At 32.0% G+C, this 26,551-nt stretch overlaps 1 protein-coding gene across 1 annotated transcript in view; it reads right to left on the reverse strand.

Moving 5' to 3' along the window:
• Positions 1-954: 954 nt before the first annotated feature.
• LOC150079960 (cholinephosphotransferase 1-like) overlaps positions 955-26,551 on the reverse strand; it is an 85,970-nt gene continuing 60,373 nt past the window's right edge. Inside the window, exons 8-9 of the mRNA XM_090383292.1 lie at positions 19,634-19,805; positions 955-1,088 (exon numbers count right to left, since the gene is read on the reverse strand). Coding sequence (XP_090239418.1) covers positions 955-1,088; positions 19,634-19,805 — 306 coding nt within the window. The remainder of the gene's footprint in view (positions 1,089-19,633; positions 19,806-26,551) is intronic.

The following is a 26,551-nucleotide window of genomic DNA, read 5'->3' on the forward strand; positions in this document are numbered from 1 at the left end:
TAAGTTTGAATTGTTCATTATTATCTATTATGCAGTTTTTTCTCCCTTTTCACTTAGTCAGATGGTAAAACAAAATGAACATAAAGAAAAATAAAATGCTACATAATAAATATAAACATGAAAAGTATTACCTCAACTAATTTATATATCATATCAGAAATTGAATTTTACCTAAAACATGGATAAGAGTTAATAATTACTCTACCACATTATGACTTTACATGAAAAAAAAAAAAAAAAAAATTCCAAATACAAATGATAAAAAAATCACCAGTTTTAAAGCATCAAGAAAGTTCTACTTGTTAAATAGCTTATCAAAAAATACTTCATTAATTATAAAATTTGCTTACTAGCAAACAAGTTGTGTTGGTTTTGTACCTCTATTAATCGTTATTAGTTTTGCATCTCTCTCTCTCTCTCTCTCTCTCTCTCTCTCACACTCACTCACTCTCTTATAAGAGAGATCTTTGAAATTATATAGTTTAGTTTCTAAAGTCTGGGACTACTTTTAATTCTCAGTGCTATTTAAGATGAATGTTTTCTCAAGCAGCTTCACAAATACTCCCTTTTTGATCAGATGTACTTTTTTTGTTTTAATTAAATTTATATAATAAAAATATCCCAGTTTCAAACTAAGCAGCATTTTGTAACAGGTTGTAGTACTTACTTCATTTAATGATAAAATCTACTTTAGTGATAAAATTTAAAAATTAAAGGAGGAAAAGAAAAAAAAAAAAAAAAAAAAAAAGAAATTCTACTGACCAAGAGGAAGAGAAGAAGCTTCTGTAGAGCTGCTTGAAAGCCTATATATATATATATATATTAACTTAATTTCCTGAAATAAATCTACTAAAATTAACTTGTTGCAATTTGAATAAATACTTTGCTTCTCTGAGCATATTCAAGAAAAAGTAAAATTTAGATCACAATACGAATTACAATACTAAATGCACATTATATTACTTTGGTATTACAATCTTCTTTGGGACTAGGCTCTTCTACATCTCCTACTCGTTCCAGAAATGGATGCTGATAGGGTGGCGGCTGTTCATGGGATAGGTTTCTCTCTGCTGTTTCAGATGTTTCATCTATAACCATAAAAGGAAAACAAGTAGGTTTAAGGGTTTGCAACCTTACACACCCCATGAACATCCATTTCTTATCAATTTAAAAATATATAAAGTAAAAAAAAAAAAAAAAAAATACTTGACTGATAAACTGTAATACTGGAAAAATATCATATTTAAAAAAATCATACATATTTAAAAAAACAATACAAAAGTTAACCCTTTTATTTAAAAGGCATATTTTCAAAAGTGAAATCTTTAATTTTCATAGTCCAGTAGTTAATGGGAGAATCCTTAAGGGGACAGCTACTTGTGTGGGAGAACTGTTCCCCCATTGTGATTTATATTTGTTTCTGGACTCTTGAAATTCACTCTGTTGAAACATATCCCTTTTGTAAAGGTTAGTTTAAATCTCTTAATGATATGTTCCTATTTATTATGATTGTTTTTATATCCATATTTAATAACTGGATATGAAATTTGCAACTGGATCAGTTGCAAATTTCAGGCATTTATAGCATGTTATTCAATATAAAACTTATGTAAAATAATATTCACAGCACCCATGTTCTGATATGTAATAGTGTGAGAAAAGATGACAGAACCGACAAAGATGCATTTCATGTATTTTATTAAGTCTGACAAGATATGAATTATCATTCTCAGAGAAAAGTCAACAGAAATGGACTAGAGGTGCAATATACAGAAAAGACATATATTACAAATACACAAAATATGCACTTGGGTCAAGTTATTATTCTTTTACATAGTTTAAATCTCAAAGATAACTGATAGTTTTGAAAGTAAGCCAAATTCATCACAGTAGCATTCACTAACAGCAGCTTTTATTAAACAAATTTTTCTGAATGAAAACTTTTTCCCAGTGTGTGTGTTTGTGTGTGTGATTCAAACTTAACAAAAATTAAATCTGTTCTTTCATGCTTTCAACAGTCCATGAAAAACATTCTAATGAATACATGCATAAATCAATCTGAATAATCAAAACATAATGCATAATATATTTTAAGAATTAATTCTAACCTTTCTATTTTGTAAATATGTATACTTTTGTAAACAGACTCTAATGAACTCCTTTAATTCACCCAATTAATTTGTGGATTGGTTTAAATGGGAATGGAATAATTTTAAAAACTATTGTCTGAAAGTGCTTAGCATAACTGCATTGTTAATCCATATGAAGAATAATGTTCTTAATCACGTTCATTAAATTTGCAGAAGAGACTTTTCTAAACAAAATAAATGTGATTACATCAAAAATACAGAATTCAATAAATTAATTTAATAAAAATGATATATTCTGAAAAACAATAGTTAGTCTTTTCATTTTTATGACTGCAGAATACTAAAATGATAATTTAGTTTAAAAAATTTTTTTTTGTTTCAGAATTACAAGATTTGTCTATAAAATGCTGAAGAATAAGACAAGTTCTGATAATTTCAAAATGGTGCACTTCAACTTCCTTAGAATGAATAGGTGGGTGGAGAGACAAGTAGCAACTGACAAATTCCCGTAATGCTGAATCATGGACAATGATACAAATGAAGTTCTATATATTATATATTATTGCATTTATGTTATGGTTACAGAAATAAGGAGTAATCAAATTATGATTTTTTTTTTTTTATTTTGGAACTAAGCTGTTATTTTTCACTAATTATCCTAATTAACAGTTAAAGAAACTATTGTCTCCCTCCAGTGATTTCAGTGTCATTTTCAAAATTTGTGTATCCATGAGTTGATGTAAAGTTACTAATATCAGTTTTAATCGAATATCACCAAGTAGGTGAATCCATTATTCATTAAAAAAATCAAAGTTGTTATGACCAGTTAACTATTTGCTTCGATCATAACCAGTTATGACCAGATAACCTCAACTGGTAAACTTGTGTAAATCAGTGAATTAATGTATTGAATCTAAATGAGCAGCCAAGTGGTAAGAGGAAGAAAACTTCTGATTGTTATTCAGTTCCAAATGTTACTTGATTAAAAACAATATTAGTAACTTTAAGCTGACACATATATAAAGGCAGTTGCTTCTGAAGCGTCCAAGATTTGTGACTGTCAGGACAATAGTGTTCCCACACAGTAAAGGGAAAAACATAATGGAGAAAATCAGTAGTATTATCTTTTTCCCAATTATTTTATTACCTGAGATAAAACAGAACTAAACCAACTTAATAAAAGGCAGCACTGAATTTTAGATTATAATTGCATTAGACAAAAAGTAATCTTTGTGGAACAATTCCTTTGGCAACACTTAATTGTCAACTAAGTTAATACGTGACAGTAAATTTCTCAAGAGTGGGTAGATGATGTTATAAACATCATCTAATAATAGACATGAAATCCCTGTCACATTAAGGTAGGCATAGTAATTAAAAATTACAGGTCTGCCATACTGCACAAAAGAAAAATGGAATCTTTCTAGAAAAACAAAACCAATTTCTAAAGTACTTAGTGGATAGGCAATTGCTGACATATACTGAATAATGCATATCATTACTTAAAGTCAAAGTATGATTACAGTTTAATCACCAATTTCGATTTCATTAAAATGAAGAAATACTATGCATAAATGAGTGCACTTTTTGAAGAGCTCTTCACTCAAAAAACAAGGCAGTTTCATGCTATTTCTAAGTGTATATGAAAGTCATTCAAATTCTTTCAAAACTATTTTGTGTTTTGATGCTTTTAGGCTTCATCAAAACTTTTAAGAGTAAATGCAATTAAGTAGAATTAGTATAGTGACTATGGAAAGAAAATAAAATAAAATAAAATAAATGTACAAAAATCAGTATATGCTATGTGCTTATGAAAAATAAATTCTGGTGATTTTATATAAGAAATTAGTCAAACTGCTTTATTATATAAAAAAATTTAAAGCATATCCACTTTTGTAAATGCTATAAACAAATCTTTTTTTTTTTTTTCCTTTTCCTTTTTGAAAATGCAAAATGAATGTGGACAAGGAGAAATAGGATAAAAAATTACATGATTCATAAATAAAGCATATGGAAACCTCAATCAGACACTGGCTAACTTGTTGGACTCAAAGAAATATCAGAAAAATGAAATTATAGTGAAAATCATGAAAAGAAAGAAATACTGCTTCCTAGAGCATTTCATTTAAAATGCAGAAGCTGATTTTTATTTGCTTGCAAAGGAGCATCTAATTTATCCAGGCAGATGGGCAAATGAAGTGATTAGATCAGAGGTCCCCAACCTTTTATCAAGCTGTGTAGTTCCCGGCTTTTCTTCCATTGTTTTGGTGAGTGCTCAAGTTTCACTTCCATAAGTCATGGCAGGGAGTATACATTGAGTCATTATTTTACATTTCAGACAAAGTGGGATATTGCTCTTCAGTATTTGACTATATTTCCTGAATGTTATCCATCCAAAATAAATTTATTCTTCTCTTGACTTCCAGCCATTTATCATTCTTACAGCTAATGACTTGTCCCAGATAAGTATATGACTCCACCTTTTCAATTACTGCTCCTTCAATCATTATATCCCTTTCTGTGGCATACTTGCTCATCATTAGTCCAGAATCCTTACTAACTCTGCATAACTGATTAAGATTTTCCTCTAATTCTTTGGGATCGTGGCTTATGACCACAATATCATCTACTATCATAAATGGTTTAGGTACTCTCCATTCACATTGACTCCTTTCTGCAACCAGTCTAATCTTCTGAAAGCTTCCTCAAGGGCAGCAGTAAACAATTTCGGAGATATTGTGTCTCCTTGTTGAACTCCTTTCTCAATTTTAAATTTGCTACTGTCTTCGTCTAGTCTAATAAAGGAGGCAGCGTTCTCATATATTTTCTTCAAAACCGTAGTATATGGGGTATCTATGCCTTGTCTTTCCAGTGACTGAAACATACAGTCTTATGCTGTATGGAGTCAAATGCCTTTTCATAATCCACAAATGCCAGGTATAATGGAATTTTATATTCATTTGCTTTCTCCATTAGCTGTAATATTACATGAAGGTGATCCATAGTTGAGAATCCTGTCCTAAAGCCAGCTTGCTCTTTCAGTTGATTCTCATCAAGTATTCTTTCTAATCTGTTAGTAATAACCCTTGTGAACAACTTGTAGACTTGGGATAACAAGCTAATTGGTCTATAATTTCCAATTTCTGATTTATCTCCTTTCTTATGCAGCAAAATAGCATCTGCCCAATAGCATCTATTATATTAGACAACAATGCACTTTCCTAAACTTAAACCTTTGCTCCTTTCCACTGAAAGCTATAATGGATTTTTTCCTTTTCCCATTTAAAAGAAAGTTAACACCTTTACGGAAATCCTAAGCAGTCAGAAATGCATAGTATTACTGCGAGACACTCAGAATAGTTCCACAAGTCAAATGACTTGTGGAACTATTCTACCCTGTTGGGGATTCCTGGATTATATCACTAAAATTACCACATTAAAATCATGTTCGAGTAAGTTGGAACTAGCCACATACCATTTATATAATAACAATAAAAAACAGTGTATTCACTATTCATTCTGAAAGAATTTCTCGTCTGAAACATGGAAAAATATTGCTGTGATGTGTGTGAGGCCAATTAATGATAAAACTAAAACAGTATGCATATTTACAACTAAATATATTATCACAGTAAAATGTCACAGTGCAAGAAACTTCATTTACTATTCAGAATTCTTGCAGTTCAAATAATATTTTAGAAAAATGAACTAATCTAGAAAATATTTACAATATATATATTATGCATTCATTTAATCCAAATTATAGAATGCAATTCAATTTTTATTTTCTTTATTATGATAATTTATACACCTTTACTGGTAACTAACATCAGTAAATAACAATAATATTAAAACAATGTTGTGTTTAGCTTAGCACTTGCAAAATGGAAATGCACCTTCCAGTACAAAACTTTTATAAGTGAATGAAAGCCCCTGTAAAAAATCAAACTGCCTGGAACAGTGATGTTGACACTATTAATTTCAATAGTTCTTATAAAGGGAAGCTCACAACTCATCACAAAATAAGGCAATCTGTTTACATCAAATAACTGAAATGGTCAGAGGTAGATGATTTCAAGTTCCCCACACCTGATTGATTGTATGTAAAAATAAAGTGAAATACAATAATCAGTAAAACATTTCAAATGCATAATTAAAATGCAGCATGCATGCTACTTAATTTCCATGCAAATAACTGCATAATTATTCTTTCCACAGAAAGAATAATTGTGCATGGTTTTATATATAGACATCATTAAAATTTCACTTGGGGTGGGGGCAGAATTTTCAAATACAATGCACTTGTAAACCATTAGGTTTAACTCAAATTTTTTTTTTAAAATTAGAAGTGATCACACTAAAACTCCCATGGTGAAAAGTTATAAAAAATATTAGCTAACATGGCTTGTGTAAACCTGCGCAATGTAAGCTAATATAACACACATATGTGCATTATATGACTACATTTCTGCATAGTTAACAATAGTCCATATCTAATTGTGTAGTTGCCCAGTCATGTTTACTCTGAAGGAAAGGGTACATTGTGCTTTGTTGTTAGCTGAACATAAATTGGTTATTACTTTCAACAAGCATTCAGATGTGAGTTTAATAAGAACCGCCACATGACAACAACATTAGACGATGGTTTCATTTGAAGAAATGGGTGGCATTTTAAACAGAAGAATGAGAAAGTCAAATATGCCGGAAGAAACTGTGGAAGACATCAGGGGATCCTGCATTCATAGCCCTGGGAAATCACTTTGTTGTCCGAGTTTAGAATTACAAATTCCAAAATCAACACTCAGCGGCACGTTACTTAAAACAACTTCAGTTGCATGAATATAAAATTCAATTGTTGCATGAATTAAATCAGATGACAAATCAAAATGTGCAGTATTTTCCAATGTTCATTTAAATTGTCTAGATGATGAAGAAAATTTATTGAACACCACAAAGTTTGCTTATGAAGCCATGTTTCATATCAGTGGAGATAGGTAAACTGTCATAATTCTGAATATGGAGATCAGAAAATCTGAAAGTGGTTCAAAAACATATTCATGATAGTTGGCATCTCTGATTGGCAAGGTGTGATCGCATCTCTGAACCATCATTGAAAATGCAATTAGCAGGCAAATATACCTGGAATGTTTAGAAATCTGGACATCTAGAAGTTTTTCCTTTCTTCAGTTACAAGAAAATGAAGATGGCAATTTTCTAGCAAGAAACTTGATCCATGAATGGAAATGGAGTGCACTGTCACATTTTTCAAGAGACAAACGCAAAAGTTCTCAATGCAAGATTTCCTGCAAGATGGATTGGCAAGGGTGGTCCAACTGAATGGCCACCTAGAAGCCTTGATTTAAACCCCTTCCCCTTGATTTTTTTCTATGGGGACCTAGTGAAGAATTGTTTACAGAATCACTAGGTCCCTAAAGAAAATTCTTTAGGGACCTAGAAAATAGCAAAAATTCTATATCTAGTTCATTTGAAAGCAAGAACAGAAGCTGTTCAGCAGGTTACACAAGATATGCTAAAGTATGTATGGCAAGAAGTAAAATATCAATTAGACTTATGCAGAATCATTGCACATGTGGAAATGTGTTTTTTAAATTTAATTAAGTACAATTACAAATAAAAAAATCAATAACTTAAAAATAATTTCATTATTCTAAACATAGATCCTCAAAACACCCACCCATTATTTTTTGAACAACCTGTGTGTGTGGAAAGAGAGATTTTTTATGGATCATATTCTAATACATCAAATAACTGCATTATTTTAGCATTACATTAAATTAGAAATGAAAAATTTTATTAACTGATCCCATTTTTCTAAACTGACCAGATGTTACAGTTTCATTAAGATAAGTCAGGTGAGAGAAAGCAAGAAACAATTGAAAATGGGCAACAATGGAATCCAAGACCCTTACTTTTCTGAGTTTAGCCTTTGTTATCATTGTTTTTGTCTGATATTAAAGTGAATCAGCAGAAGAATATCAGTTCTTTGCAAAGTGTGTCATTGCTGTTGTTCCCATTTTAACCTGATCCATGAATGGAAATGGAGGTGAAAAATTCTGACACCATAAGTTTTATTGCTATTGGTAAATTTGGCATCCCAGAATTTAATTTTCATATAGAGGTGTTTCTTTCTTTCTTTTTTTTTTTAAACTAATATTAATGTTCAAAAAGCCACTTGGTAACACTCCCCCATCATATTCATGGCAACAGCATCAATTTTTGGCAAAGCATATTGTGTTATTTTTGAACATACAAATATAACAGAAACACCTAGCTGTCAATCATGATTAATGGAAGCCAATGAGAGCTATGTGATCTTCATGCTATCCAATTCAAGATTAATTTCATAAAAAAATCAAACATATTTGCCTAAATGAATACAAGGATAAAGGTAAGTCTAATTTAAGAATTTTCATTAAATGCTATAAACAAAATTCCACTTTGTTTATAGTATTTTCACTTTATTAAGGGGAGAATTTGGGATCAATAAAGCAGTTTATACTTTTTAAAACAGATAACTCAGACCAATTTCTGAACATTTCAATCTCATTTTTGTCCTATTGTTCACACTTCAAAATCAATAGAGTGATTTTCAAGACATCCAACTGGTTTTATTTATTATATTTATAATTACCTTTTCCTGTTATTCAAAAAAAAAAAAAAAAACACCCAAATGTAGCATGCATGGTTAGGCAATAAGAAAAAGGTGTTCTGACCATTCCTGTTATAGTTATTTAAATGTTTACTGCAGCTATGATTTTATTCTTATTTCATGGAAGATGAAATATGTTCCTTTACTATTTCATTGACACTACACACAATCTACCACTAGTCCAGAGATAAAATTATGGTATTATGCACCATTTTTACTTAACGAGTAGACCATTCAACTTACAACCTTTCAATATGACAAATTTAAAATTGATTTAAGTAGGTTCTCTATAGCCATTCTCCTTTTTTTTTTGGCACTTTTTCACAATTCATCATTATCAAAAGGCATTTATTCACCAAAGTTAAAAACAACAATTCATCTAAAGATGATAAAACAGACTACATAAAACACTTTTCAAACCTCTGAATGATTACATCATCAAACAATACTACAAAATCTATCTATACAATAATACCTAAATTGGATGTATACTGTATTCTGCCCAAAAAGCTTTCTATCCTGTCCAAACTGCAGACCCACATATCAAAATATCGCACATCAAACAATTCACGTTTCAATCAGCTTAGCTAGACATGCACCTTAATAATAGACATTAAAATTTTAATATTTCTAAGTAGCAAAGCCATGTTTATCAATGCACTTTGTCAAAATATATCTACAATCAACTATGCATAAACCTTATATTCTGTTAATAAATGTACCACTTAATTTAATGCATCATCCACTTCCTCTGCTCTATATCAAAAAGTACCAATAAGTCAATAAGGTACCAATAAGCAGTGTAGTGATTCCAGCAAAATGTGCCTGTTAAAAGTTAATACTACTAATATCTGAAATTAAATTATCTATGCATCTTCATTTCCTTCAGCTAATATTCACTTTCCTTCCACTCAGAAGGAAAATAAATATCAGCTCACAAATTTTTAATGTGAATCTCAATTTAATGTCTGGTCCATGTGCTGCTTTTTATATCTCCACCATAACTCTTCCAAGACTATTATTACTGCCTTTTGTATTCTATAGCTAACAGCAGACATTAAAAAAAAAGTAATTAGAGAAATACTTAACCAGCTGAAGTTGATATCAGCAGTGTAGGAATTTATCAGTTACTATTACATGTCATCTAAAATTACATTTCATGGTTAAAATGGGTAGTTTCAATAGGTAATCTTATTTTCTTGCTATGAGGGATGTCCAAAAAAAGTAATAAGACTGAACAGAACTATTCATTTCAGAGGAGAGAAATGGAAATATAGGAAACAATATTCCATGTGCAAGAAGCCCATGACAAGGAAAGCATTAATGAGGGCTAGGATTTTCCATTTTCATAATACACTTTCAAAAGCAGGGAATCTGCAGAGGATGTGTATCAAACAGGATGAACTTCTACCTGGTGAAACAAAGGTACTGTTAGCCATTAGGCTATCTTGTGATATTTGACACACAGTCACTATCTCTAGCCTCCTCCACCTCTGTGAGAAATACTATCTAACCAAAGGCAACATACTTCTTTTCTTAAGATCTCTTCTGTCTAATATAATTCTTCACCTTAAAGTCAGAAAGTCCATGTTCATTCACAAAGTAAACACCAGAGTCCCATAAGGTGGTATACTTTCCGGCATGCTCTTCGCAGCCATCCTCATCCCATTCATTTTATATCATCTGTACTGTGCTGTACAGATGATATAAAAATTTTAACAGAAGTCCACCCAACAGATAACCACCAACAAATCATCGAAGCCATCAATTTAAAACTCCTGCATTTCACTCAATATCTGTTAAACTTTGATATGCAAATAAATCTTTCAAAATCTGCAATGATGATTTTATCACTGAAGTTAAACCAACCACATCTTCCAGTGATGCTAAATGGTTCTTTAATCCTGAGGGTTTACCACCACACAGATCTAGGAGTAATATTTGAACAAATGCTCCAGTTCCACAGACATCTTGAAGCTATTCATATCAAAATCTGTAGATTGAAATGAATAGCAAAGCAGCATCTACTTCATATTCAAGACTCTGCAACTTCAATCAAATATGCCTGTACAAGATGTCCAATTAGTTGAAAACTAATTAGACATCTTGTACAGTGCCACAATATCTATATGGTTAATGGCCTGTACCTTTCCACATTTTGTGCACAATGTTGAAATATTTCAGAGATGAAAACAAGAAAAGCAGCAACAGACATTCTCCTTCATTGTGATAATGCATGCCCACACGTGTCTTGTTGTTTCTGATTGTCAGCAAAATTAAACCACAGTCCAGAATTGGCACAACTATTAACTCTTTCTGAAATTGAAGGAAGATCTTAAGGACAGACTATTTCCATTGATTGAGACATGCATAAATGCTGTAGGAGTAAAATTAAAGGTGCTATCAAAGAATGGCTTGGACCACATGATTCAATTATGGATCACATGATGAGATAATTAAATATATCAATCTGTTGTACACATACACTTATTATTTTTTTGAGCAACCTTCATACAAAGAATTTAGTGTTTCTGTTTGAAAGTTTTAAGTGGAAGGATAAGACCAAAATTTCACTTGCAATATAGTTGTACAATATAGCACAATACAAACTTAAGCCAAAGGAGCTTCTCTAAGGCCTGTCCACTTGGCATATTAATTTCGCTCTTTTTATTTCTCATTCTTGTTGTTCCTCTTCAACTGGATATTAAAGGATTTCACAAAGAAAATAATCTTATTTGTGAAATCCTTCTAATATATTTTTGTGCAAAAAAAGGTTCAAAAGTAGTGAAGAGGGTAATAATAGTCAGCAACATATCTCCACACAATGTAAAAAGTTATATTATTACAAAATTTAACAAAATTGAAGCTATTTAGTCTAGATGAAAGTAGGCCAAAATAGGCATATAAATTAACTTTCACAACTATGTAAAAAGTAGCTTTAGTTTTTTTAATAATTTTTGAAGCTGCTCTGTATACCCACATGATAGCACACATCAAAAAAATACTTTTACTAACTAGTTAGGAATTATTACTATAGGCCCCCCCCCCCCATTATCCATGTTTTAAACAGTAAAGTCAAAACAGGATGAAACAACAAAGCCTCAACTTCTAAATAAATGGCAGATTACTTTTGGATTACTCTTTCATTTGTTTAACCCCTTCCCGGAACATTTTTTTCCAGAAAATGTGCTGTAACAGATCGACTTTTTTTATTTTACAGATTAAAAGTATGCATCATGCGAATACTCACTATATAGTTGTTTGTGTTTTTTATTAATTTTTTCATAGAAAATACATGGGAGTAATTAACCCATTTGGGCTATCCCAAGTTATCTCGTGTACGCCAAAAAGTGTGCAAATTATACAGATTTTTTTTAATAAATTAGCGCTTGAGCTAAAAGAAAGGCACACAAATAATCTTCATTACTCATTATATAAATAAATTTAAAAAATCAAGTGGAACACACAAGCAGTAATCGCGAACTAACTACATTCTGACACATGGCCGCCACAAGTGGACAGGCGAGGTAAGCATTGCTTACGGGCGGCAGTTCAAGAGGGTGCCGAAATATTTTTCGATATTGTTTTTGTGAATTATTTTCGTGGGTTCAGTATTCTGCATTTAGGATGGAAAATTATATTTTGCTTATTGGCGGGCACAGAAACGCACGCTACTGTTCTGACATTGCTGTACAGTATAAGTAAAATGAAAGCCAGTTGTTTGCTGCCAGGTGTAAGAAAATCCTGAGAAAACTCAGAATTTACCTGCCTAATGGAAAATTAGCCAGATAAATGCCAGAGAAAATACGTTTCAGTCCTAAATTTGGAGGTATTATTGTTTGCTTCGGGTATTATTGTATCCCGAGATATTTCGTGTAGTTCCAAATAACTTTTAAAACTAAAAACAAGATATCTCGGGATAATCCATGAAGCGGTTAAAAGTAGAGATATCATGGCAACTCATGGAAAAAACCAAGTTTGTTCTGTTTTGAGTTCTAAAAAAAAGGCAACAATCCTTTGTTTCTCTACCATCATTATTTTTTTTCATTAAAAAGAGAAATGAGTCAGTAAAAAAATATTGTTCAAAACTTTTATTAAATCCACTTAGTAACTTTTTATTAAAGTTAAAGCTGTATGCCATGCTAAGTTGTTTTTGCTGAATTCTGTTGATTTTATTTTTAATGTGGTTTTATTAAGTTGAACTCTTAATTTCTCAACAAAATGTTGTAAAAATTATTAATTAATGACTTTTTTTCTTATCTCACACTGATATTTTACCAAACAGGTCTTCATTTAAAATTTTCTGAATATTCATTTTTCAGAATTTCCCAGCAAATCTTCAAAAGTATATCACAATTCCTGTCCCTTTTCCTCATTCCTTTCAGTAAACCACTCTATAAATTTTCCTATAAACCATCTAAAGCATACAAATGTTTTTGCTACCTTTAAACTGGCTTTAAAACATCCATTTCTTAATTTTCAATTCCAAACCTCTGATATGGACATGAAGTAATATTAATTTAAAATTAATTAAATTACAATTTCAAAATATATCTTGTCTATATTCTATGATATTCATGATTCTGTGCATTATTTAAAAACAAAGTCCTCATAACACAAAGCCAAAATATTTACATAAATAAATATATCTATTTATATAATATACAATTAGAATGATAATAAATATGAATGAAAGACATTCCATTTGCAACTGTAATGTTTACACACATAAAAAAACAACTGTCCAAAAACTTCAAAATAAGGATGACTTTAAAGATTCCATACTTAAAAGTATATATTAGAACATATTTAAGAAACTTTCCCTAAATTATATCTAATTAAAAAATTAAACTAGTGAAAAATTCAATGATTACATACTCTAAATGTTAAAATTAGTAGTAATTAATACATAGGTTTCTTTCTCCATTTCAAAATTTATATTTTAAAAATATAACTACTGTATTTAAACAATCTCTGTTTTCTCAGTAATGTGTGTATTTTTTTCCATCTGAATTACTGGAACGTACAATATTGTTATTGCTGTTAGATTTATGGCAATCAGCACCTGAGGCCATGCTATGCCATAGTAGAGAGAATTTTACAGGTGGGTCAAGGTCATTTACTGGCTATTCTGCAATGCATTCATGTTACAATTCCACTCATTGACAAACTGTAGGTCTAATAAACACACGGCTTATGTAAGCAGTCAGTATCATGAATTGATGATGTGGGTGTAAGGTATACAAAATGTGAGAAAGGAGGGCAGCTAACAAATAACCTTCAACTGCCTATAGAATTTCTCTCGAATATAGTGTATTACATTTGTATTTACAAGCTAACATGCATGTTATGCAGACTGAAAATTCTGGAATAACTCACAGGAGAAATAAACTCTACTCCCTCTGCCTGAGATTGGCTAACTACAGCCCCACTTAAGAGGCCTTTAAGAATTCCACCAGTCTGTAAAGGGGTTTGAACTCACATAAAGCAACCCAAAAGTAAGTAAACTTGTTCAAAATAATAATGGTCATTCAGTTTATTACCCCTAACACAGCTATTATAAGACCAGAAAGGATTAAGTATGTGTCAAGAATGCAGGTACAAACATTACTTTCTCATGTGACAATGATAATTTTGATGTTACTAAGTGATTTTTCCATCACATTTTAAACTGAAGGATCTGTGTTAATAGCAAATTTAGAAAAGCAACAAAATGTGGTGAATTTATCAGTTTGGTAGAATTAAGAAACCAAAAATTAATTTTTTTTAAGCATTCTAAATTTATAGACATATTGGGCAAAGCTTCTGGTATTCCTTAAAATAAACACTAGGATTCTCAGTTCCCAGACAATCAATGATTCAGCCTTACCGTGTTCATAATATGGCAACTCAAAGATTTTTAAGTAGGTTTATTTATTAAAGTCATTCTGGGCGAATTAAAATGATTTTCTGCCTTAAATTTAGTCAAACCAGTAGCCACAGAACCAATTATGGCTACATACAGTCCTGTATGGACAATTCAGAGGGTATAAGAAGTTATCAGTCTGGTCTTTGATATGAAAAGTTTTCAAATGAAATCCTTTCTCCATATCCTCCTCCTCCTCCTCCTCATGGGAGGAGGAGGATATAGAGAAAACATTCCATTTTTTGCAGTGAATCTGTAAACCAAATTGCTTGCAGTGTCTGGAAAAATTCATCTGGAGGTCTCTTTACTGAAGTTTGTCTCTAGAACACTATTCCATCGGACAATGAACTTTTTGACAAGAGAATGGTCTTAAACAATTGCAGCTGAGAATAGGAGCCACAGTATGTGCTAAAACATCGCTGATAAGACAAGAACTACAGGAAATATTTAACAGCATGTGAAGAAAATTGGTTACTGATAATTATCTGTGAAGTCCATAATCTGCCAGCCTACTGTGGAATATCTAATGAATTAGGTAGAAGTGCAAACTTTTGCTAAACTTTCTCAGGAGGATGGTTAAGAATATGAAAACAGGTTTTCAGATCTTCATGGCAGCAGGTGGACTTGATTGGCAGGGAAGATGTATTTCTGCCATATCCTGAGGAAGAACTGTTGATGAAACATTAGTCATACAGTGTATGCCAAGGACTCATTCACAAAACTGCATTCTTGGAAATGTTTAGCATAAGACAGGCACCATATCAAGTCCACTGGATTCTTGCAAGTATCCTATCCTAAAACATCCTACTTTATATAATATAAATTAGTTGCAGTGCAAAACATGGAAATAAAAAAGCATAAGATTAGGAACTGTTGAGCAACTTTGGATCAAGTATCTTCATCGATACTGAAAAAGGATAAGAAGGGGTACCCCTCTCCTCATATTTTAGACATCATAATGTAAGTGAATGCTATTTCTACTATAGTCATTAGTAAACAACAATATTAATTATTATTTGTTTATATATTATTATTAATTAATATTAACATACCTGTTAATATTAATTAATAATACAACTTATCAAATTTTTCACATAGGAGAGTTGTTGGAATGCACTATTCTCCAAATTATTAATAATAAAAATAGCACAGGTAGATTATAAAATGCAATAAATGGGTACGTTAAAATTATTTGATTTATTTATGTCCCAAAATAATTAAAATTTTTTTTCTGTTTTGTTCAATTATATAGTATTGTTATAAAAAATGTTTGCATTCCAGGATTAACATGTGTAGAGAGGATGAAAATGATTATTCAATACTATTTACAAAAAAAATTTGAACTTAAAAATTTTAAAAGATATACCCAACAAAGAATAGTAAACACAGAGATGAAATTATGCTCTACTATAACCATAAATGATTTAAAAAGATATTAGGTTTGCATAACATTCAAATTGGTATTTCCATTTTCAAGTAAGAGAGAAAAAACAAACCATTAACTAACTGTTAATTTTCTCAGCACTTTATATTGTGGATATGTTTTGAATGTTGAAATATTGTTTTTCCTGGTGTGTGTTAAAGTGACATCAGCACGAACTACACGATGAAAACATACTATCTTTTTTCTGACATAACTTGAAAATAGAGAAGGAATACAGCAAAATATGAGTCCCTGACCATTTTAAAATGGAAATTTTTAAAAATCCATAGAATCTGCGGAGTGTTACTACCAGATTTCAAGCAAATTCCCAATGCATTCAGCTCTTGTGTTAAGTGGCACACAGGAACTATGTAATAATAAACAATAATAATTTTCAGTTTTTTTGTCAATTCATCATGAATAATTCTTTCCTCCAAAAGAACCAGGTCAGCCAAAGAGTGATCATGATCAGTCCAGAAACTTCCATGGTTTTTTAAAAAATATTTAGGTGTTACCCCTGGTATTTTTTGAGCTGCTGTAGGTCTTCTTGAATGGGTATATCAATGACATTATCAGTTTTTTTTTTTTTTTTTTTTTTAATGCATTTTCTGATAGATTTATTTTCATTGCTACATTCTTTCTACTGACAATTCACAGTTTTCCTTCTAACTTTCCCTTTTAAATGAAAGCCTATACTATTTGAACTGTTATAATTAAACATGTCTATCTACTTTTGGGACATTCCATGTATTACTTAAGATTAAGTGCTGAGGCAGCTAGGATAATAAGGCACAAGTATATTGTGTCTGAAAACTGCATGTATCCTATAGTGTCCCATGTGTCCAGTAGTTCCCAAAATTTTTGGCCATCACACTATTGGCTCCATAAATTCATATCCAGAGTCCCCTACCCTACCCTATAAAAATCATTATTCAGACTAGCAGTTTGCATGACCCATTATAACACAATAAAATTCAAAATAGTAATTATTATCTGCACATTTATTCAAAATCCAATTAAAACTTTTTAGTTAAATTAATTAATTTAACAAAATTAATGAACTTGATTCACTGATACCAGCTTTTCAAAGTCTGACAGTCATTTAGCAAGAGTTTTAGATAACATATTTAGTAACTACTTCGCTGTTCAATAAATTCTTAATGTAGCTTAATGAGGTGAACCAGTTTCCCAATGTTTGGTTTAAAGTAATTTAGATGTCTTAAAATCAACACGTTTAGTAATCTGGAGTTGATTTCTTTGCTTGGAGAAAAGTTAGACCACACTAAAACCAGTATAAAACCTTTACAAGTATACTTACCAAACATGCACAAACATTCACTTGCCAGAGATGTATGGTAATTAATTTATAAGAAAATCAGTAGAAAAACAATTGGCTATCTTATAACAAGTCCAAATCACAAATACAAAGTGGCTAAAGGAAACATCTTCCTCGCTTTAAATACAAAGCGAGGAAGGTGCTTTGCCCTAGGCTCTAACCCGGTAAATCGTAAATAAGCGATCATTGTGCTGGAGGGGCCTACCTCCTCTCCACGCACCCCTGCCTCTAAGATTGCCCCTTAGGTAATCCCACTGCCCCCACACCACAGGGGCAAGTATCGCTGATTTTGGAAACCACTGCTATAGTCAGTTTGCTAGTGGACTGAAAAATTCCAGGGGGGGGGGATATGCAACTCTTTCCTGAAACCAGACTAAATCAGCTGCCACAGTCATTGAATCTTTTAATGATTAATCATGAAAATTCCCATAACTTTTGGCATTAGAATTTCTTTTAAAATAAAAATTAAATTACAATAATCCAAGATGAAAAAAATTTCCTTTTTTTTTTTCAGATTTCATCATGCAATTATAAAATTTGCAATTATACAAAGTTTTAATATGTCTGAACATGGTATTAAGAGGATCAATAAAATTATATTCTGATGACTTTCTGATTCAAATGGAAATTGATAAATAATGTTGCAATTAGAGGAAATCTGCTAAGTGTAATGTTCTTTTCAGATAGTTTTCTTGGTGCAGGGTAATGTTAAAAATTATTATAATTTTAAGTATTCTGGTCCCTAAACTAAGAGTTACAAAATTGTGTTTGAAGTATACAACATATACAGGCAACAGCTCAATCAAGACTAATGTACATTTGAACTGGTTATCATAAAGGATTCACATAAGTACTGTGTTAGAAATGTACAGTCAAGATGCAAGAATGAAAATCAGCGCTTATCCAAAAGCCATACCACAAAAATGATTTTGTATAACATGTATAATCTACATGATCACTATAAGAATTTTACTGTATATAAAGTTAAAGAGTGATATCATTTTGTTGCTTGAGGAAAAAAAAATAATTATAAACTGAAATATGGAACATTCGTAATTTGCAATAAATAAAAGGATTGATATGATGAGTTTTTAGGTATAACATAATTGTGCACTTCATAACAGATGTCTTAGATAATAAAAATGAAACTGATATCTAGATGATAATGTTAGATCAGGTGAAATTCCGGAAATTAAGACTGTACAACTACTAATATTTTACAATTAATATTTCTTCTTTTACTTCTAATTTTTAAAATGGTTATTTCAAGAATTCAAAAATATACATAATGAAAATTTGTTTCTATCTAAAAAAAGTTTTTTCTATTAATGAATTAAAGACTAGCAACATAATTCAATGATGAGTGAGAGAGAGAGAGAGAGAGAGAGAGAGAGAGAGAGAGAGAGAGAGAGAGAGAGAGAGAGAGAGAGTGTGTATTGTCAATCCACATTTTTAGTATCTATTTATTGATCAAAATCTGGCATTTCTGTTCTTTTTTTTTTTAATACTAGGAAATAGAGAAATTTTTCAGAGGTTCCAAATGTATATGGCAAGCAGAGTAAGAAAATTAAGCTCATAGTGAAGGTAGAGATAGATCAAAACCTGATTAAAAATGTTGTAATCAATAGCTGACATTTAAATTCTTCAATATAAAGTGTCTAAAATATTTTTTTATATAAATAATTTGTCCCTAAGCCATGTACCCAAAGTTTTTTGGCATATCGAGTAGTTCAAAGATATAAGAAAATTTCATTTGCTTAAATACATGATGAATGGTATAAATATGACGGATAGCTGCAGATAATTTTATAAAATAGGCATCTCAAATATTTAAAAATAATCAGCTATCAAGAGTCACTGTACAAAGAGATTTTGGATCTCAATACATATGCAATCCTATTTACATCACATCAAAATATTTGGCAAAAACATGCATTTTAAACAGCTTGTAATAAACCAGAGGAGTGTAAATACCAATAAAAAATAGCAATTTCTTTGAGCATCAACTGATGCAGATGGAATGAAGTTTGTACATACTGCACACTAATGAAAGTTCCTCTCACCCTTCTCAAATATACACAGAAGAGAAAAAGATATCACACTTAAAAAAACATTGTTAGTTTTAAGAAATGTGAATGATGTGGCAAATGACTATAATTTACACTGCATCATCAACGTTTATGAAGACATGGTTTTATCCTTCCCATACCATTAATAACACTTTGAAAGGTTGAGTCCTCAGTTGGCAGATGATAAACCGTATTACCATCAAGCTGAGTAGGCCCTCTTGGGTTGATGGAAAACAAACTAATGTGGAGATGTGAACATATCTGGTTACAAACTATCGTACAATGATGAAGAAGATCTGCTGTGGAATATACCTGGGAACAGAAAAAAAAAAATTAAAGTCAAACCCTTTCTCAACTTGCAAAATTTATTAATATTATTACTGTTAGCTACTGCATTTAATGTATGCAAATAAAATTTCAGAATCAGAAATCATAAACTTTTATTCAAACAGTAATATTTAGACTAATTATCATCAAATTCAGAAATTTCAGCAAATTTTGTGGGAGGGAAGGGTCTAGATTTAAAAAATCTCCTAAACCAGCAGTTCGTAAACTTCAGTGACAAAAGGACTTTGTTTTACTTTGAAAAATTTTCCACGCACGCACCCACCCTCACAACTTAACAAAATTATTTCTATGCTCTAAATTCTTCTATCTTTTTAAATATTTATAAGAAATTTTGGGCATAATTTGTGTAATACATTCATGTATACCTATGGTGTCCCAGAGGGCCTCGGACCACAGTTTCAGAAACTGTTGTCCTAAACTTAAAAATAAGCGAGTTGGACTTCATAATACTAACATTAAGTCTAATTCACTTATTTTTAAGTTTAGGACAATGGTTTAGTGGCAAACTTTAATACAAGAAAGTAGCTTCAACCAAAAAAAAAAAAAAAAAAAAACCCAACACTTTCCAATATCAATAGTCCTTTAATATTTTTAATAGTTCTTCCTTGAATTTATTCTAACTACCCACCTCAACACCACTTGGAAGCTTGTTCTGACAATCAACTACCCACTGGATGAAGCCAAATTTCTGAATATCTAAACTGCAATCATCTTTCCTCAACTTGAATTATTTATGTCCCCTCGTGTGTGTGTGGTCAAAGCAAGAGGAAGGATGGATGCTATCAGCATTGAGCTTACTCAATCCTTTCTAAGGTTTAAACACTCAATCCCCTAGCAAGTGCCGAGCTTCCAGATGCTGCAATTTGTAAAACTGAAGCCTTTTTTTGGTAAGTTCTTTTAGTTCCCCCCTCACCAATTTCACTGTTCTTCTCTGCACCCATTCCAGCAAATCCACATCCTAAAATGAGGCTTCCAGATGTGTATTCAGTACTCAAGATGTGGCTTAACTATTGCATTATACAATGGCATATAATGCTTGCACCGGGCGCCTCCGTAGCCAGGTGGGTAGGAGCAGCAGTGCGTAGCACATGCTTCTTGATTAGACCGGGGTTCGAGCCCGTGACCACCAAATACGGAGGATGCAAAAAGGTCAGGGAATGACCACCGCATATCCCCCGGAGCAATATGGCTTTAGTTGCTAATGCTCCTAAAAACCAAATAACAATGCTTGCACATCCTCGTCCATGTTGGCAGACTTCCTGTATATCAATGACAAAAACCCCACGAGCTGTCTAAGCAGCCTGTCTGCATTGTTCAGGGTACTTCATATATATGACTGTACAATTATCCCCAGGTATTTTTATTTTCTCTACTACCAACACTATGTTATTCTGGGATGTAGGCTTTCTTGGTAAGAGCACTTTTTTGTTCTCCTCACTAATCTTGTCGCAATTCTCTGCACCCATTCCAAAAGACCAACATTTCCCAATAGATCCTTTTTTGCTGACTTTGAAAAGGCACCAAAAAAACAGGATTAGCTTAAATGATTAACATTTAACAATAATGATTTTTTAAACTATTATTCATTACATCAATATTATTTTAATATGTTACAATTGTGTGCAAAACTTAAGGAAGTTATACAGTTTTATAAATTTGTGTAATTTTAAAACAAATTTTGTGTAAACATCTATAAATATCTACACAAAATTAGTTCATCTCAAAAAACCCACCAAAAATACAATGAATGTGTATGTCATAAAAGAATAATCAACTCATTGAAATCATACAAATTCCATACCATGAATAAAGGACTGCACACAGATTAATCAGAACCTTAGTACCAACTTGCACCAGAGTAAAACAATGTTATTCAGGAGTTCATTAGGGAACAAAGCCTTCTTTGAGGGCAGATTTTAATGTAGGGTTCTTGGGAGGGTGGTAACCTGTAATTCACCTTTCCAAAACATTCCAGGTATGTTTTGTATGGTTAGTCTGGATTTCTAGCATAGCCATTTCATTCTTTGGATATAGTCTTTTCTAGAAATTCATCAACCCTATCAGGAACTGATTCATGAGCCCTATCAGGAACTGCATTATCATTCACAAAAAATGAATGAAGGAGCAATTGCATTCCAGAATAGCTATGTTCTAAGACTGCAAATTGGAGAGGGCTCTAAAATTTCATTTCAAGATTTTTTCTCCAGGAACAAAGTTTTCTGGAAGTAAAATCTTGCCAATCTGTCCAATATCAACAAACATGGACTCCAGGGGGGCCAAAGGCTGTTAACAGACCACAGAGATGTCGAGAGCTTCACTACTGAACCGGTGAAATGACCTAACCATACCACTGAAAAAGTTCAAAGCAGAACCGTATGGCCACTTTTTTGGCAAAAGAGAAGGTAAAGGATGTCAGATTTTTTTTTTTTTTTTTTTTTGCACATGCAGGAAAAGTCTGCTTCCTTGCATCATTTAGCCATAATAATACTAAATGTGATTTCTTATTTTTTTAATGAACAATTTGAAATTTTAAAAATGTATTTTTTACACATTATTTTCAAGAAAACAACAAAAAACTTTTATTAGTTCTTGAAAAAACACGTTACATTCATAAAATAAACATGAAACTACTAGTCAGTACATTTTCAGTTCAGAAAACAGTAAAGAGTGAAAAAATCCAAACTTATACATGCGTACATTTAATGTTTAGTCAAATAAATAAAAGAATAAAAAAATAAATAATAGCTGTCTAAATGGCATGCTTGAATTCAGTACACTGAGAACAGTAAAACTTATAAATTTAAATATTACTAGAATTATGTCAGTGTAAATTTTTATAGTTCCTCCATAATGATATTCATTTGCAATCTCTATCATTAAATATTTTTTAATTGAAAAAGTTAGCCATAAAAAATTCTTTACAGCACCATATATGTCAAAAGTACCTGTTGTTATGTAGATATGGTTTCAGTCTCTTTTCAGCCACTTGCTGCCTTGATTTCTGGCTATACCATTAATGGGAAATTTTTTTTTTTTTTTTTTTGGGTAGCAAGACTATTGTTTGTAATAATGTTTTTTGATCCTATTATACAATATAATATCAGAATAAAAAATAAATTTTTAAAGCTTCCCATTTTAAACTACTTCTTGTCTTTTTCCTCAAAATACCAATTGGAATTCACAGAAAAAGATAGCAGAGAAAAAGAGGTGGTCCTCAGTAGGAGATATGGCCACCCCTAATGTTGATGCAGGCTTTGCACCGCCTGTCCACACTCAGAACAATGTTGTTGATAAGTTCTTGCAGTAACATCGTCCATTCCTCTGTCAGTGGCATCTTCAGCTGGTGAAGATTTTCTGGTGGGTGTGGACCTATATGTGTCCACATTTGAACACATCCCATATGTGTTCAAAGGGATTTAGATCGGCGGAATGGGCAGGCCAATCCATATGAACAATGTTCTCACTTTCCAAAAGCATATCACAGCTGCAAAGTGATGGGGTGTGGCGTTATCATCCATAAACACAAACTCAGGGCCAATGGCACCTTGGAACATGGGGAAGGATTACCTCAGTACAGTAGCGTAGCGTGCACCGGTTACAGTACCGCCTTCCAGTATCTGGAGTTGTGTATGTCCATCCAAGATAATGCCTCCCCAGACGAGAATACTTCGACCGCCATATTGTTCCATTTCAGTGATGTTTGCAGAGTGATACTGTGTGCCAACCTCTCGCCAGATTAGCTGACATCCAGAATTGCTGCTGAGACTGAAACTACTCTCATCAGTAAAGAGTACCTTAAGTAAAGATTTTTTGGTTGTAACCTTTAGAAATAGTTTAAGAAATAGTTTAAAATGCTAACATTAATGCAGGGGAGTGAAATATGTTCTTGTTTATATTCCGGCACAAGCACCAGGTCAGCAGAGTTTACAATAAATCATCAATACAAATGTTAATCATATTTAGCAGTCAGAGGCTTGACCCCAGGCCACTCAGCTATGTCAGGCCTTGGGCATGCCCACACCTTACTGGCACTTCTTTTTATAATTTTATTATACATTTAATTCTTTTTTTTATAATTAAATGTATTTAGAATCAAAAATTTAGATTCTCTAAATAAATTAAAGATAAATAAATGAAACTAATGGCAAGGTTATATTATATTATAAACAAGGAGATAGAAATAAATAATCTTGGGGTAAATAATATTCACTCCATGGTAAACAAGAGTTACATAAATCTCCCTTCTTCCTAGCCTAATCAGATATTCAAAGAAAAACAAATCTGTGATAGGCTTAGAAGCACACTAAAAGGAAGGTGGATTATGGTGTCGAGTAAACATTAGAAGAAAGGTCTAACTGTAATTGGGGTAGCACACAAAAGAAAATAGTGAATGGAAGTCATAATCCACAAGGACTGATTAAAACTCTCACAGTAACTTGTGCAGACATCAGGTATAACAAATTTGGATGATAATGATTCTTTTCTTCTTACCGAAGAAGTAAGAATAAGTAAGAGAACCCAACCCAACTCCAAGAAAAATTTTATCTACAATTAAACGTATGTAGTGAGTATTAACAAGTCACATTAGTTTAGCATACAGCAGCAATCACTGACCTGGTTATAAAGTTTGTGATATTTCCCTATCTTACTATTAAGGATTGTCCATGTTGACATCCACTTTTTTTATTTTCAAATCTGCATGAAAACAAGAAAATGCACAGCTCGTTGTTAAATGAACATTGTCTGTAGTGAAAAGGAAAACTTGCATGCAACAAGGAATGTGTAAATAGGTTAAACCAGTGAAATTATTTGAAAAAAAAAAAAAATAAATAAATAAATAATAATAAAAAAAAATGAATAAATAAAAAAGCAGATCATGATGTATACAGTAACACCTGCTCCTATTCTTCAGCATACTGTTAATTAATGAAGTGTTAATTATAATAAAAAAAGCAGTTCTAACAAACTGTAAATGTTTAATAATTTTTACAGTACCTTAAAAATAAAATGAGATTTTTCTCTGAATAGCAATTCTCAAAGTACAGTCAGTCACTGCTCTATGCATGGTGTGCATAACTATATTTAGGCTAATCTATATTATCATACTGTAGTGGTCAATGAAAGACAGTTATCCACAACAGAGAGAGGAGAGGGGAAAAAAAATTAAAAAAATATATATATATATACACACACAAAAGCTTCTGAGTAGAATTTCCAATAATTAACCTGTTCAAACAGATCCACATCCTTTCTAATATGATGTCTTCCAGATGTGACCTAACCATTGCCTTATACATTGGAATAATTATTTCTTTATCCCTGCTGGAAAAATTCATGTATATCTGTAACCCCATGAGATAATAGCTATGCACTGCTCAGACAACTTCATGTCTAATTGCACAATTACACCAGATGTTTTTCATTCTTGACTACCTTCAGTGTTGGTAAAATGCAGTACCTTGCATCTAACAATGTTAAACTTCAATTGCCACTTTTCAGCCCATTTGTCTAATTCTTCTAGATTATGTTGCAATAGCATACCTTGATTACTGTCATTAACCAACTTGTGACCTTTATATCACAGCAAACTTAGCCATTACTGCCGGATATGCCATTAACATCAAAATTACAATCAATATCATTATAATAAATATTGAAAAGAACAATGGATCCAGCAGCAAACCTTTCAGATCTCCACTAAAAATATTAGTCTAAGAACAGCAACCATCCACTTATTCATAGCAGTAATTTGTTCCTAATGGTATGATGGTCCAATTTGTAAAGCACTTTTCCATGCAGAAGTGTCAAAAAGATTTACTGAAATCTAAGTATATGATGATGAACTTATAATTTGCATTCAGTTCCTTTGTTACTGCGTCACAGTATTCAATCTGATTGGTCAGACAGGGCTTGTATGCAATATTCAAGTTGCGGCCTAACTATTTCTTGGTTATACTCCGGATTTTACTGAAAGTGGAGGAGAAATTGTTGAAGTTAAACATAAGAAAGTCATCCGGAGTGGATGGGATCTATCCAGTTATATTAAAGGAGGCGGCAAAGATAGTAAGTAAACTGTTAGCCATAATTATGAGAGCATCGTTGGACTCAGGGGAAGTCCCCCATTGGACGGAGAAGTACAAATGTATTGCCAATTCACAAAGGAGGATCTAAGGGCAACACAAGTAATTACAGACAAGTTAGTTTAACTTCTGTTCCGGGAAATATAATGGAGTCTCTGGTTAAAGATGCAATGCAGGATCATCTAGACAAGACTGCAGTAATAATTCAGACACAGCATGGGTTTGTTATGGGAAAGTCTTATCTGACAAATTTTATTCGATACTATGATGTGGTTACAAAGAACTGGATGTAAAAAATAATTTTGATATCATATACTTGGATTTCAGGAAAGCTTTTTACACTTACGCATGGAAGAGTACTGTACAAATTGGAGCACTATAGTATTAAGGGTAAGTTGCCACAATGGATAAAAGGGTTGTTCGTTTGTTATTTGGTTTTTAGGAGCATTAGCAACTAAGGCCATATTGCTCTGGGGATATGCGGTGGTCATTTCCTGACCTTTCTGCATCTCCCGTATTTGGTGGTCACAGGCTCGAACCCCAGTCTATGCACTGCTGCTCTTCCCACCTGGCTACGGAGGAGCAGGATAAAAGGGTGGTTGAGTGGGAGAAGACAGAGAGTGGTAATCA

This window comes from Mastigoproctus giganteus, chromosome 10, assembly GCF_048544385.1.
Source record: "Mastigoproctus giganteus isolate SK-2022 chromosome 10, ASM4854438v1, whole genome shotgun sequence".
Lineage (NCBI taxonomy): Eukaryota > Metazoa > Arthropoda > Arachnida > Uropygi > Thelyphonidae > Mastigoproctus > Mastigoproctus giganteus.